The 10,893-nt window shown below is 52.3% G+C and overlaps 2 protein-coding genes across 2 annotated transcripts in view; both read left to right on the plus strand.

Annotated features, from left to right (window-relative positions):
- Positions 1–8,566, plus strand: part of CHFR (checkpoint with forkhead and ring finger domains, E3 ubiquitin protein ligase) — a 34,000-nt gene extending 25,434 nt beyond the window's left edge. Inside the window, exons 12-17 of the mRNA XM_011961299.1 lie at positions 1,657–1,740; positions 2,229–2,299; positions 3,119–3,206; positions 4,729–4,836; positions 5,905–5,977; positions 7,399–8,566. Coding sequence (XP_011816689.1) covers positions 1,657–1,740; positions 2,229–2,299; positions 3,119–3,206; positions 4,729–4,836; positions 5,905–5,977; positions 7,399–7,441 — 467 coding nt within the window. The 3' untranslated portion in view covers positions 7,442–8,566. The remainder of the gene's footprint in view (positions 1–1,656; positions 1,741–2,228; positions 2,300–3,118; positions 3,207–4,728; positions 4,837–5,904; positions 5,978–7,398) is intronic.
- Positions 1,563–10,893, plus strand: part of GOLGA3 (golgin A3) — an 81,583-nt gene continuing 72,252 nt past the window's right edge. The window contains exons 1-5 of the mRNA XM_011960757.1: positions 1,563–2,299; positions 3,119–3,206; positions 4,729–4,836; positions 5,905–5,977; positions 7,399–7,477. The gene's annotated coding sequence lies outside the window, so the exon portion shown is untranslated. The remainder of the gene's footprint in view (positions 2,300–3,118; positions 3,207–4,728; positions 4,837–5,904; positions 5,978–7,398; positions 7,478–10,893) is intronic.

The following is a 10,893-nucleotide window of genomic DNA, read 5'->3' on the forward strand; positions in this document are numbered from 1 at the left end:
GGTCAGGCTGGTCTTGAACTCCTGACCTCGTGATCCGCCTGCCTTGGCCTCCCAAAGTGCTGGGATTACAGGCGTGAGCCACTGCGCCCGGCCGATATCTTTGTTAATTAAGGGTATAGCACATTTTGATTTGTGTTGCAAATGTTTCCACTATAGTGGTAGCTCACTTTTGTTGTATTTTCATTTTGAGGTTTGAATTGTTGTCAAGTGTACAAATCCTTCCTCTGTGCAATTCGGTGTTCAAGACATACTTAGAAATAACTAATTTTCTCATTTTCTTCTTAGTAATTTTTTGGGAGTTTTAATATTTAAATTTTATATCCACGTGGGTCCAGGTGCGGTGGCTTACACCTGTAATCCCAGCATTTTGGGAGGCCGAGGCGGGCAGATCACCTGAGGTCAGGAGGTCGAAACCAGCCTGGCCAACGTGGTGAAACCCCAACTCTACTGAAAAAATATAAACATTAGCTGGGCGCAGTGGCGCATGCCTGTAGTCCCAGTTACTCAGGAGGCTGAGGCAGGAGGATCAGTTGAACCCAGGAGGCGGAGGTTGCAGTGAGCCGAGACTACACCACTGCACTCTAGCCTGGGCAACAGAGTGAGACTTGGTCTCAAAAAAATAAATAAGTAAAGTAAATGTTATATCCATGTGGGATCATTTTGCTGTAAGAAAATGAATTGGTAGGACTGGGTGCGGTGGCTCACGCCTGTAATCCCAGCACTTTGGGAGGCCGAGGCAGGTGGATCACCTGAGGTCAGGATTTTGAGACCAGCCTGACCAACACGGTGAGACCCCGTTTCTACTAAAAATGCAAAAATTAGCCAGTTGTCGTGGGCGCCTGTAATCCTAGCTACTGGGGAGGCTGAGGCAGGAGAATCACTTGAACCCAGGAGGCAGAGGTTGCAGTGAGCTGAGATTACACCACTGCACTCCAGCCTAGGCCACAGAGCAAGACTCTGTCTCAAAATAAAATAAAATTTAAAAAGCCACCTAAGTATGTGCAGTTGGGGGCAAGCGTGTTGCATGTTCAGAGCTAGAAGGAAACCCATCGAAGCTGTGTTAGGGGGATGGAGGAGGTGAGATTTTTTTCTCTCGTGGCTCTCACTGTTTCCCTGGGATGAGCATGTGGTGTTCAGTGTAAGAAACGATATGGGTCTGGGGCCGGGTGCAGTGCCTCATGCCCTAATACCAGCACTTTGAGAGGCTGAGGTGGGAGGATCGCTTGAAGCCAAGAGTTTGAAAGCACCCTGGGCAACATGGTGAGACCCTGTCTCTACAAAAATAAAAAACAAATTAGCCGGGTATGGTGGCATGCACCTATAGTCCTAGCTACTTGGGAGACTGAGGTGGGTGGATCCCTTGAGCCCAGGAGGCGGAGTTGGCAGTGAGCTGATTGTGCCACTGTGCTCCAGCCTGGGCAACAGAGCGAGACTCCATCTCTAAAAAATAAAAAACCAGAAGACATGAGCCTGGCCTTGTTTCAGGGCTACAACTCATCATCACGGTCCTGGGACGTGGCCCTGCCCTGAGTTCCATGAGACTCCTCCTGAACAATGTTTCCAAAGCGAGTTGAGCTCCTGAGCCTGGTGCTGATGAATTGTGTCAGAGACAGGCCTCAGCACTGGATGCGGGTAACGAGTGTCCTCTCTCCACAGGTGCCGTCTGCCTGCAGCCTTTCTGCCATCTGTACTGGGGCTGCACCCGCACCGGCTGCTTCGGCTGCCTGGCCCCGTTCTGTGGTAATACCGGCTCTTCAGGCCCCAGTGGCTTTGACCTTTGCATGTTCTCCTGGTGAACTGGAGGGCAGGGGATGGTGGGGGCCATAGCCTGAGGTTTCCAGGGGTGAGGCCACGGTTGGTCATGTCATCAGATGGTGACATTTTCCTGCTGATCTGCAGAGGTGTGTCAGATCCGTGTTGCCTCAAAATCAAGCCTTAATGGAAGGATTAGGGGAAATACTCCCAGGACGGAATCCTTGCTGCAAGGTTCTGGTGTCACGATACCAGACCAGGTGCTGGGGCGGCTCGAGAGCCGATCTTTTTAAGGAGGGAGTGGAATGGAAATCATTCCTACTTGTCCTCTGTTTAAAACTGAGTGTTACCACTGAACTTCTTATTCCTTCTAGAATGTGTAATGAAAAGAAATGTGTTTATCCTCAGTGTGGGGCACACAGTGCTTTCCTGCGGCGTCTTTATAAACAGGTAACATTGCACCTTCATCTCGGCAGAGCTCAACCTGGGCGACAAGTGTCTGGACGGCGTGCTGAACAACAACAGCTACGAGTCAGACATCCTGAAGGTACGGACCCGCTGTGGGCTGGGGAGCCGGGAGCCACGTTTTCTCACTGGTGCAGCCAGCTGGTTCTCTGCATTCCGTTGGTGTTTATCTGTTTTTCCCGCATTCCAAAAATAGATGTTTCCTTTTTGTGCCTCCTGCCACGAATCCACAGGAGCCGCCTCCCGCAGCTCTCGGGAGGAGCTTGGAAGTGCTGCCCGGGACCAGGGCCTTTTCTCTGGTCCCTTTCTCTTCCGGCCATTTGCCTTCCCGCGTCTAGGAAGCTACCTCAGCTTCGAGGGTTTCTGTGTATAGCGTGCGCATCTGCCCTCTTGCCGAGAGCACACACAGTGGTGGGGCCTTGATGCTTGCCACAGACACACCTGGCGGGTGCCTGCTCAGCCCCACACTCTGCTTTGATGCCCACAGGAGCTCAGCAGCTCGTGTGTGTTTAAAGGGCACAGAAAACAGATGCCAAGTCCTCAGCTTTTCTTGTCAGACAGACTGGGCTCGCTGTGGGGCTGTGTGCACTGTGGCAGGCTTTCAAAAGTGTCTCATTCACACCTGGGCTGTGAGGGTCTTGGCAGGACTTTTGAGAGCCTCTGATAAGTCTTACACTGGAAGGTCAAGAGTGAGCCTTCCTTTTGGGACTTCCAGGAGGCTCTTGGACGAGACTTCTCGCACCGCAGGCTGTGAACGTGCAGCCCTCTGCAAATGCCACTCGTAAGGGGCTGAGCTTTGGCTTTCCGCACCTTCAGGGATCTTTTATGAAATGTTTTCTATCTCGTTATTTCAGTGTTTCTTCCTCTAAACGAATTTCCCCTTTTTTTTTTTGCGTCACAGAATTACCTGGCAGCCAGAGGTTTGACATGGAAACACATGTTGACCGAGAGCCTGGTGGCTCTCCAGCGGGGCGTATTCCTGCTGTCGGGTGAGTTCTTCTCTTGCCTCCTGCCCTAGGGTGTGTGTGACTTTCCAGGGCTGCACCTGCCTGTCTGCTCTCCCAGTGACAACTCTGACCTTCACCCATCCTGGAAGAGAAGAAAAAAGATCCTGATGCTTTCGGGTTGTTTTTTGTTTGTTTGTTTTTTGAGATGGAGTTTCGCTCTTGTTGCCCAGGCTGGAGTGCAGGGGCGTGATCTCAGCTCACTGCCACCTGCGCCTCCTGGGTTCAAACGATTCTCCTCCCTCAGCCTCCTGAGTAGCTGGGATTACAAGCGCCCACCACCACACCCGGCTAATTTTTTTTTTTTTTTTTTTTTTTAGTAGAGACAGTGTTTCGCCATGTTGGTCAGGCTGGTCTTGAACTCCTGACCTCGTGATCCCCACCCGCTGCGACCTCCCAAAGTGCTGGGATTACAGGCGTGAGCCACTGCGCCCGGCCGATATCTTTGTTAATTAAGGGTATAGCACATTTTGATTTGTGTTGCAAATGTTTCCACTATAGTGGTAGCTCACTTTTGTTGTATTTTCATTTTGAGGTTTGAATTGTTGTCAAGTGTACAAATCCTTCCTCTGTGCAATTCGGTGTTCAAGACATACTTAGAAATAACTAATTTTCTCATTTTCTTCTTAGTAATTTTTTGGGAGTTTTAATATTTAAATTTTATATCCACGTGGGTCCAGGTGCGGTGGCTTACACCTGTAATCCCAGCATTTTGGGAGGCCGAGGCGGGCAGATCACCTGAGGTCAGGAGGTCGAAACCAGCCTGGCCAACGTGGTGAAACCCCAACTCTACTGAAAAAATATAAACATTAGCTGGGCGCAGTGGCGCATGCCTGTAGTCCCAGTTACTCAGGAGGCTGAGGCAGGAGGATCAGTTGAACCCAGGAGGCGGAGGTTGCAGTGAGCCGAGACTACACCACTGCACTCTAGCCTGGGCAACAGAGTGAGACTTGGTCTCAAAAAAATAAATAAGTAAAGTAAATGTTATATCCATGTGGGATCATTTTGCTGTAAGAAAATGAATTGGTAGGACTGGGTGCGGTGGCTCACGCCTGTAATCCCAGCACTTTGGGAGGCTGAGGCGGCTGGATCACGAGGTCAGGAGATCGAGACCATCTGGCTAACACGGTGAAACCCCGTCTCTACTAAAAAAAATACAAAAAACTAGCCGGGCGAGGTGGCGGGCGCCCATAGTCCCAGCTACTCGGGAGGCTGAGGCAGGAGAATGGCGTGAACCCAGGAGGCGGATCTTGCAGTGAGCCGAGATCGCGCCACTGCCCTCCAGCCTGGGCTACGGAGTGAGACTCCATCTCACAAAAAAAGGAAGGAAAGAAATTGTTGTCTAGGTTGACTTTGTTCTTGTTTTCCGATGGTGTAGCCTGTTGTCTTCACCCCATTTATGGTCAGCGCGTCAGTTTCCCGCTGCTGTGAGGTCTGTGTGCTGCTGTCGGGAAGGTGGCGTTGCTGGGTAACTGGCTGTGTCTGCATGAGGCTGTGTTTGTTCCAGATTACAGGGTCACGGGGAACACCGTGCTGTGTTACTGCTGTGGCCTGCGCAGCTTCCGTGAGCTCACCTACCAGTATCGGCAGAACATTCCTGCTTCCGAGTTGCCAGGTGAGGACCCCGACCCCGCATGGCTCTTGTTCTGTCTGGGTTGGCTTCTACACTCTTTTTTTGTTTTTGTTTTTTTTTGAGATGGAGTTCGCTCTGTCGCCCAGACTGGAGTGCAGTGGCACAATCGCGGCTCACCACAACCTCTGCCTCCTGGGTTCAAGCGATTCTTCTTCGTTAGCCTCCTGAGTAGCTGGGATTCCAGGCACCTTCCACTACGCCCGGCTAACTTTTTGTGTTTTTAGTAGAGTTGGCCAGGCTGGTCTCGAACTCTTGACCTTGGCCTCCCAAAGTGCTGGGATTACAGGCATGAGCCACCCCGCTCAGCCAGCACTCTCTTCTTAGCAGACAACCTGTTTGCACTTTGCTCTGTGTTCTAAGCAGAATTTGGCCTCGGTCAGGAGCCAGCAGAACAGACAGGCCATGCAGGGCCGTGGTTGTCTTAGGCCCTGTGTTTATTTGCAGTTGTTCATGAGTGTAACATGGGTTTCTAAAACTGAGTCGTAAAGACATCCAATAGAAAGCTGGGGTGATTTTATTTCCTTAATTGGGTTTTTATTTTTTAATTTTTATTTATTTTATTTATTTATCTTTGAGACAGAGTCTTACTGTGTCACCCAGGCTGAAGCGCAGTGGCGCAATCTTGGCTCACTGCAACCTCCCTCTCCCGGGTTCAAGTGATTCTCCTGCCTCAGCCTTCCAAGTAGCTGGGATTACAGGTGCCCACCACCACACCTGGCAAATTTTTTGTGTTTTTAGTAGAGACAGAGTTTCACCATGTTGATCAGGCTGATTTTGAACTCCTGACCTCAGTTGATTCACCCGCCTCTCCTCCCAAAGTGCTGGGATTACGGGCATGAACCACCACACCTGACCCTCAATTGGGTTTTTAGTTAAACATGTGTTTCCTTTCCTGAAATCTCAGAACAGTCCAAGGAAACTAGTTCTGGAGGGACCAGAGGCTGTGCGTGTCCGCCGCAACGTCTGTCTTTGGGTCTCTGCTGAAATTCAGGTAGTTGAGTGGGTGTGTGCAGTACATCTCATAGATGCGTAACCCTTCTGTTTTTCCAGTGGCTGTAACATCCCGTCCTGACTGCTACTGGGGCCGTAACTGCCGCACTCAGGTGAAAGCTCACCACGCCATGTGAGTGCAGCTGGGGGCACAGGCGTCAGCTGCAGGTTGATGAATGAGTTCACCGCCTGCTTACAAATACGCTGATGTGGTCATTATCCTGCTCTCAGGTTGCGTCCTTTAGGAACTGCATCTTCCTTTCGAAATCCTGCTCTTCGTTTATCCCTTCATTTCATGCAGTCTTATTTCCATCTTCTACCTCTGTGTCTTCCTGTCTGGAGTTGGTTTTTCTGTCGTCTGAGACATCCGGGGCACACCCCATCGTTTCAGGCTTAGCCGTTTCTAAGTCGGAGGCTGTAGTCACTGAGGGCCTCAGGCCCCCCTCGCGTAGCGCTGCGCAGCTGGGTTCTCGTCCGTACCGTGAGCAGGCATTTGTGATCGCTGTCACATTGTCACCCTCACGTGGTGTCTTTCCCAGCGTCCTTAAAGGAGGTTCACGGCGCCATCTGCGTTGCCCTGGGAGGTGTAGGTCAGGAAGCATCTCTTAGGTTAGGTGATTGTGTAAATCACTCCTGTGACCAAGGAGTTCAGGTAGAAGTGATGGAGACAGTGCCGTCAGGACGAGATGCTGCGAGGACTCAGATAAAGGTGCCTCCCTCACAGGGATTTTGTGGAATACAAACCTTGCTTTGTGTTTGAGCACAAACAGCACATGGAAGAGACCATGTTGTTACAAAAAAAGATTTCACCGTTGACTGGCAGACAATTTTCAGTAGAAATGTGCATCAGGAGAGCAGAGCCATGCTGGTCCTCCTTGCCCACGGTCTGTGGAGAGGAAAGGTGGCCACAGGCCTTCCAGCTTGGCGTGTCTGCCTCAGCCCTGTCAGCAGATGCCACGGGGATGCCCGAGGAGGTGCAGCTTTTATTCTCTTCTCTTAAAAAGTTATCTAAGATGTTTACAGTTCTTTCTTTTCTTTTTGAACTGGAGTCTCGCTCTTGTCTCCCAGGCTGGAGTGCAGTGGCGCGATCTCAGCTCACTGCAACCCCGCCTCCCAGGTTCAAGCAATTCTCCTGCCTCAGCCTCCTGAGTAGCTGGGACTACAGGCGCCCGCCTCCACATTAGGCTAAATTTTTTTTGTAGTTTTAGTAGAGATGAGGTTTCACCATGTTGGCCAGGCTGGTCTCGAACTCCTGACCTCAAGTGATCCATCCACCTCGGCCTCCCAAAGTGCTGGGATTACAGACAGGAACCACTGTGCGTGGCCAGATGTTTCACTTCTGTTTCAAAATTTTAAAAGGGAAAAAGAAGTTTACCTTTGGGGGTTAGTTGCTTTGATTTTGTAGAAAGCACACACGCTCTTTCTCAGGTAGCTCTTTCTGTGTATGGTTTCAGAATGGGTTTACTTGAATGCCTCTCCAGTGCTCTCTTGTGTCATTTATTTGAATGCTTCTCTGATGCTCTTTTGTGTAATTTGGCCATTTTCTCCCTGCAGGAAATTCAATCATATCTGTGAACAGACAAGGTTCAAAAACTAAGCATCCAGAGGCCCCGAGCAGCTTTCAGCACTGAAGGCGAAGAGAGCGTGTTTTTAAAATACAGAGACAAACATGTCAGGGGGTTTTCACGGCCCCCTGAGGGACGCGGGGTCTCCGGCAGGTGCTCTGGGGGGACTCGCCTGTGAGCTTTCCCCTCTGAGTGAGACCTCCCCAGAGCCCTGGGGGCCACAGCCCGCCCTCCTGCTGAGTGCTGGGTGGGGCTTGTGGTGGCGTGAGCAGCAGAGACGAAGCCTTTCCATGACACGCAGCCGTCCCGCCGAGGGGCAGTTTTGCTCTTTTGTATGTTTTCCGTACCTACAGGTAAAGCAGAAATCTGTTTTCAGGAAGAGTTTCAAGGGAGAAAGGGGAAAGTTTATCAAAAACATTGTTTCAGGAGAAGGGAGCGTAAGTTTACAGCCTACAGGATGTACACAATATTCTGCTGTTGGGAAAACCACAGCATTTTATATATTTTTTATTTTAATAGGTTTGGTGCTTATCTTCTAATAAGATTTAAATATCACAAACTGTAGCACAAATAATATAATTTATAATTTACAAATTGACTAAAATTGGGTATAGTATGGTATTTGAAAGAATAAGCATATGCTTCTGTTTATTGAAAAAAAACTTCCAGTGTCCAAAACTGCTAACCCTTGATGTGGCCATCAAGTTAGTCGCTCCTTGCTAATCTGTGGGTGACCACGGCCCTGAACCTGGAGCTGGACGCAGGGCCCAGGACACGCCGCTCCCTTCACGGCCCCGAGCCCGGGGCTGGACGCAGGGCCCAGGACGCGTGGCTCCCTCATGCTGCCCGGGCCCTTCCTCCAAGACCCTACAGAGCCTGAGGGGCACCTTGGCTTCCGCCTGTGCTAGGTTTGCCATGTCAGCTGGAATAATACTTGAAATTTTGATTTTTGGAAAAAAAAGTTTTTTATCTTTTGTTGAAATCACCTGTTATCCTTGTTTGCAAACTGGTAACTTTTTTGCTTCTTCTCAGGAATACAGTTTTCAACTGTTGACTTGCTCTTGATAGGAACTGAGAAGCAGCACTCTGTATCTGCGTTTGTGGAGGAAAGTCCTCTCTTTTGCATATTCTAATAAATGAGCCGCCTTTGCTCCTCCCCTCTCATGTTGGGCTCGTGTATGGGGCTGCCTCACTTCTCCATGCGAGGGAGGCAGGCCCTATGCAGAGTGAGCTCCGAGCACCTCACTGCTAGTGATGGTTACTGTGTCGCCTGCTGTCCCTCAGTGTCTCCATGGAGTCACGCCTGACCTGAGGTTGGGGCCTGAAGTCTGAGCATCCTGTGAAACCTCAGGTCTCTTCATTCGGCCAGTGCTGGGAAACCGCAACCTGTTCATCCAGTGTAGAGGCTTTGTCTTCAGCTGAGCACCAGATAAAGCCGCCATGCAGAGACCCCAAGTTTGTGCAGGGGCGAGGCCGAGAGGGGAGGTCCCGAGTTTATACAGGGGTGAGGCTGAGAGGGGAGGTCCCGAGTTTGTGCAGGGGCGGGGCTGAGAGGGGAGGTCCTGAGTTTGTGCAGGGGCGGGGCTGAGAGGGGAGGTCCCGAGTTTGTGCAGGGGCGGGGCCGAGAGGGGAGGTCCTGAGTTTGTGCAGGGGCGGGGCTGAGAGGGGAGGTCCCAAGTTTATACAGGGGCGAGGCTGAGAGGGGAGGTACCTAGGTAGTGCAGGGGTGACGCCGAGAGGGGGAGGTTGCGAGTTTGTGCAGGGCTGAGGCTGAGAGGGGAGGTCGGCATTCACCCATGAAGTCGGCTGGGGCTGCCCTGTGTCTGTCTGAGATCAGATGATATTCACTCTACCCCTTCCCATCTCCAAAAAGTAGAAACGAACACTCGCCCTGTAGAGGATGAGGAGCTTTCCTCAGGAAGGGCAGGGCGGCTCAGAGAGCTCAGGGCTCCAGGTATCCTAGGGACTCACTCCTGCTTCCTCAGTCCTTCAGAGAAGTCCATTTCCTGGCCCATTGCAAGGGCGTTTCTGCCTGGAGCAGTCGGAACAGAGCTTGGGTTTGGCTCTGATGTGAGGGAGGAGGCCTTGGACCGGGGCAGTTATCCCCCCCGGTGTGGTAGGGAGTCGTGTTTTATGGAGGCAGGTGGCCGTGAACTCATCCCGTGTTTTCATGAGCTTCTGTACTTCCTTGTCCTCAAGACCCAGCCATCCCACCCAGCAAGACTGACGCACTGTGGTGGTTTTGGAGCCCTGCTGTCCTCGTGGGGTGGCTGCTTGGGTCATCCACAGGCTTTCTGGAGGACAGCCTGGCAGCCGCTGCAGATCCCACTGCTTCTGCCTGGCTCCTTGGCCCAGCCTTGAACAAACCCAGGGCAGGGCTGCAGCTGCCCGCTGGCCCCACGGACCATCTCCCCACGTGCTCCTCACCTGCGGCTCCCTCTGTGCTCCCTGGTGCCCCTCAGAAGCAGGGGTCAGCCCTGCCCACCCCTCCGTGTGCTGCCCAGGCTCCAAGCCAGGGAAGGGGGCCTCAGGTTCTAGGTGAGCCCATCCACCCCAGTGAGACCTCCCTGGGATGGCCTTTGTGAGGGGGCTCGACTGCAGCCAGGAAGGCTGGGCAGATTGGCTTAAAACAGACTGGGGGATTCAGGCCAACCCTCCTCCCTAGGCCAGCTACAGAGGCTGTTTTAAATCTGCTTTAAGTCATCTTAATGATCTCAGGGCTAGCAGGATGGGCGAGATCGGGCCCAGGTGTGAGAGAGCCAGGGGTCCGGGGGCTGCTCCCAGCACAGCGCGGCCTTCACCCCAGGTATGTGGCCAAAGCAGAGAGGCAGCTGAGTTTGGAAGGGGCTTCTGCCAGCCAGGGGTTCCTGGTGACAGCCCCCCCAGCTTCAGGTTGGCAGCCTGGAGAGAGCGGAGCAATGCTGGCCCTGAGGCAGCTGCAGCCGCCTCCCTGAAGAGGCCCCAGTGTCACTGCCAGGGCCACTAGGTCGCCGGGAGCCCTGCACTGGGAAGGGAAGGAAAGCATGAGAACGAGGGGATTTAGGAAGCTGGGAGTAGATCTTCCCTCCAGCCTGGCTTGATGCGGAAACCAGAAGGCTGTCCCCAGGGCCGTCCCTGCTCTCTACCTCCACGTGGGCTCCGTTTGGGCATGCACGCTAGCTCCTGCGCCTTCTGACGCAGCTGCAGCTGTGTAGAGAGGCCGCGTCTTGCCTCCCTGAGGACGGACGGCCACATGCAGAGTGCAGCCTAGCCCTGCCGACGTGCGCGCCGACCGGCAGCAGGACGGAGCCAGGTGATCTTCAGGGAGCCACCTCCAGGAATGCCTAGTGCTGGTAACTGGTAGACACCGTTATTCAAGCATCCTCTACACTTAGAATTAAGTTACATTGAAAACAAAGGCAATGAGTGCTCAGGATGCACCACTTTTTTTTTTTTTTTTTTGACGCAGTCTCGCTCTGTCGCCCAGGCTGGAGTGCACTGGTGG

The sequence above is a fragment of the Colobus angolensis genome, unplaced genomic scaffold, assembly GCF_000951035.1.
Source record: "Colobus angolensis palliatus isolate OR3802 unplaced genomic scaffold, Cang.pa_1.0 Scaffold115, whole genome shotgun sequence".
NCBI lineage: Eukaryota > Metazoa > Chordata > Mammalia > Primates > Cercopithecidae > Colobus > Colobus angolensis.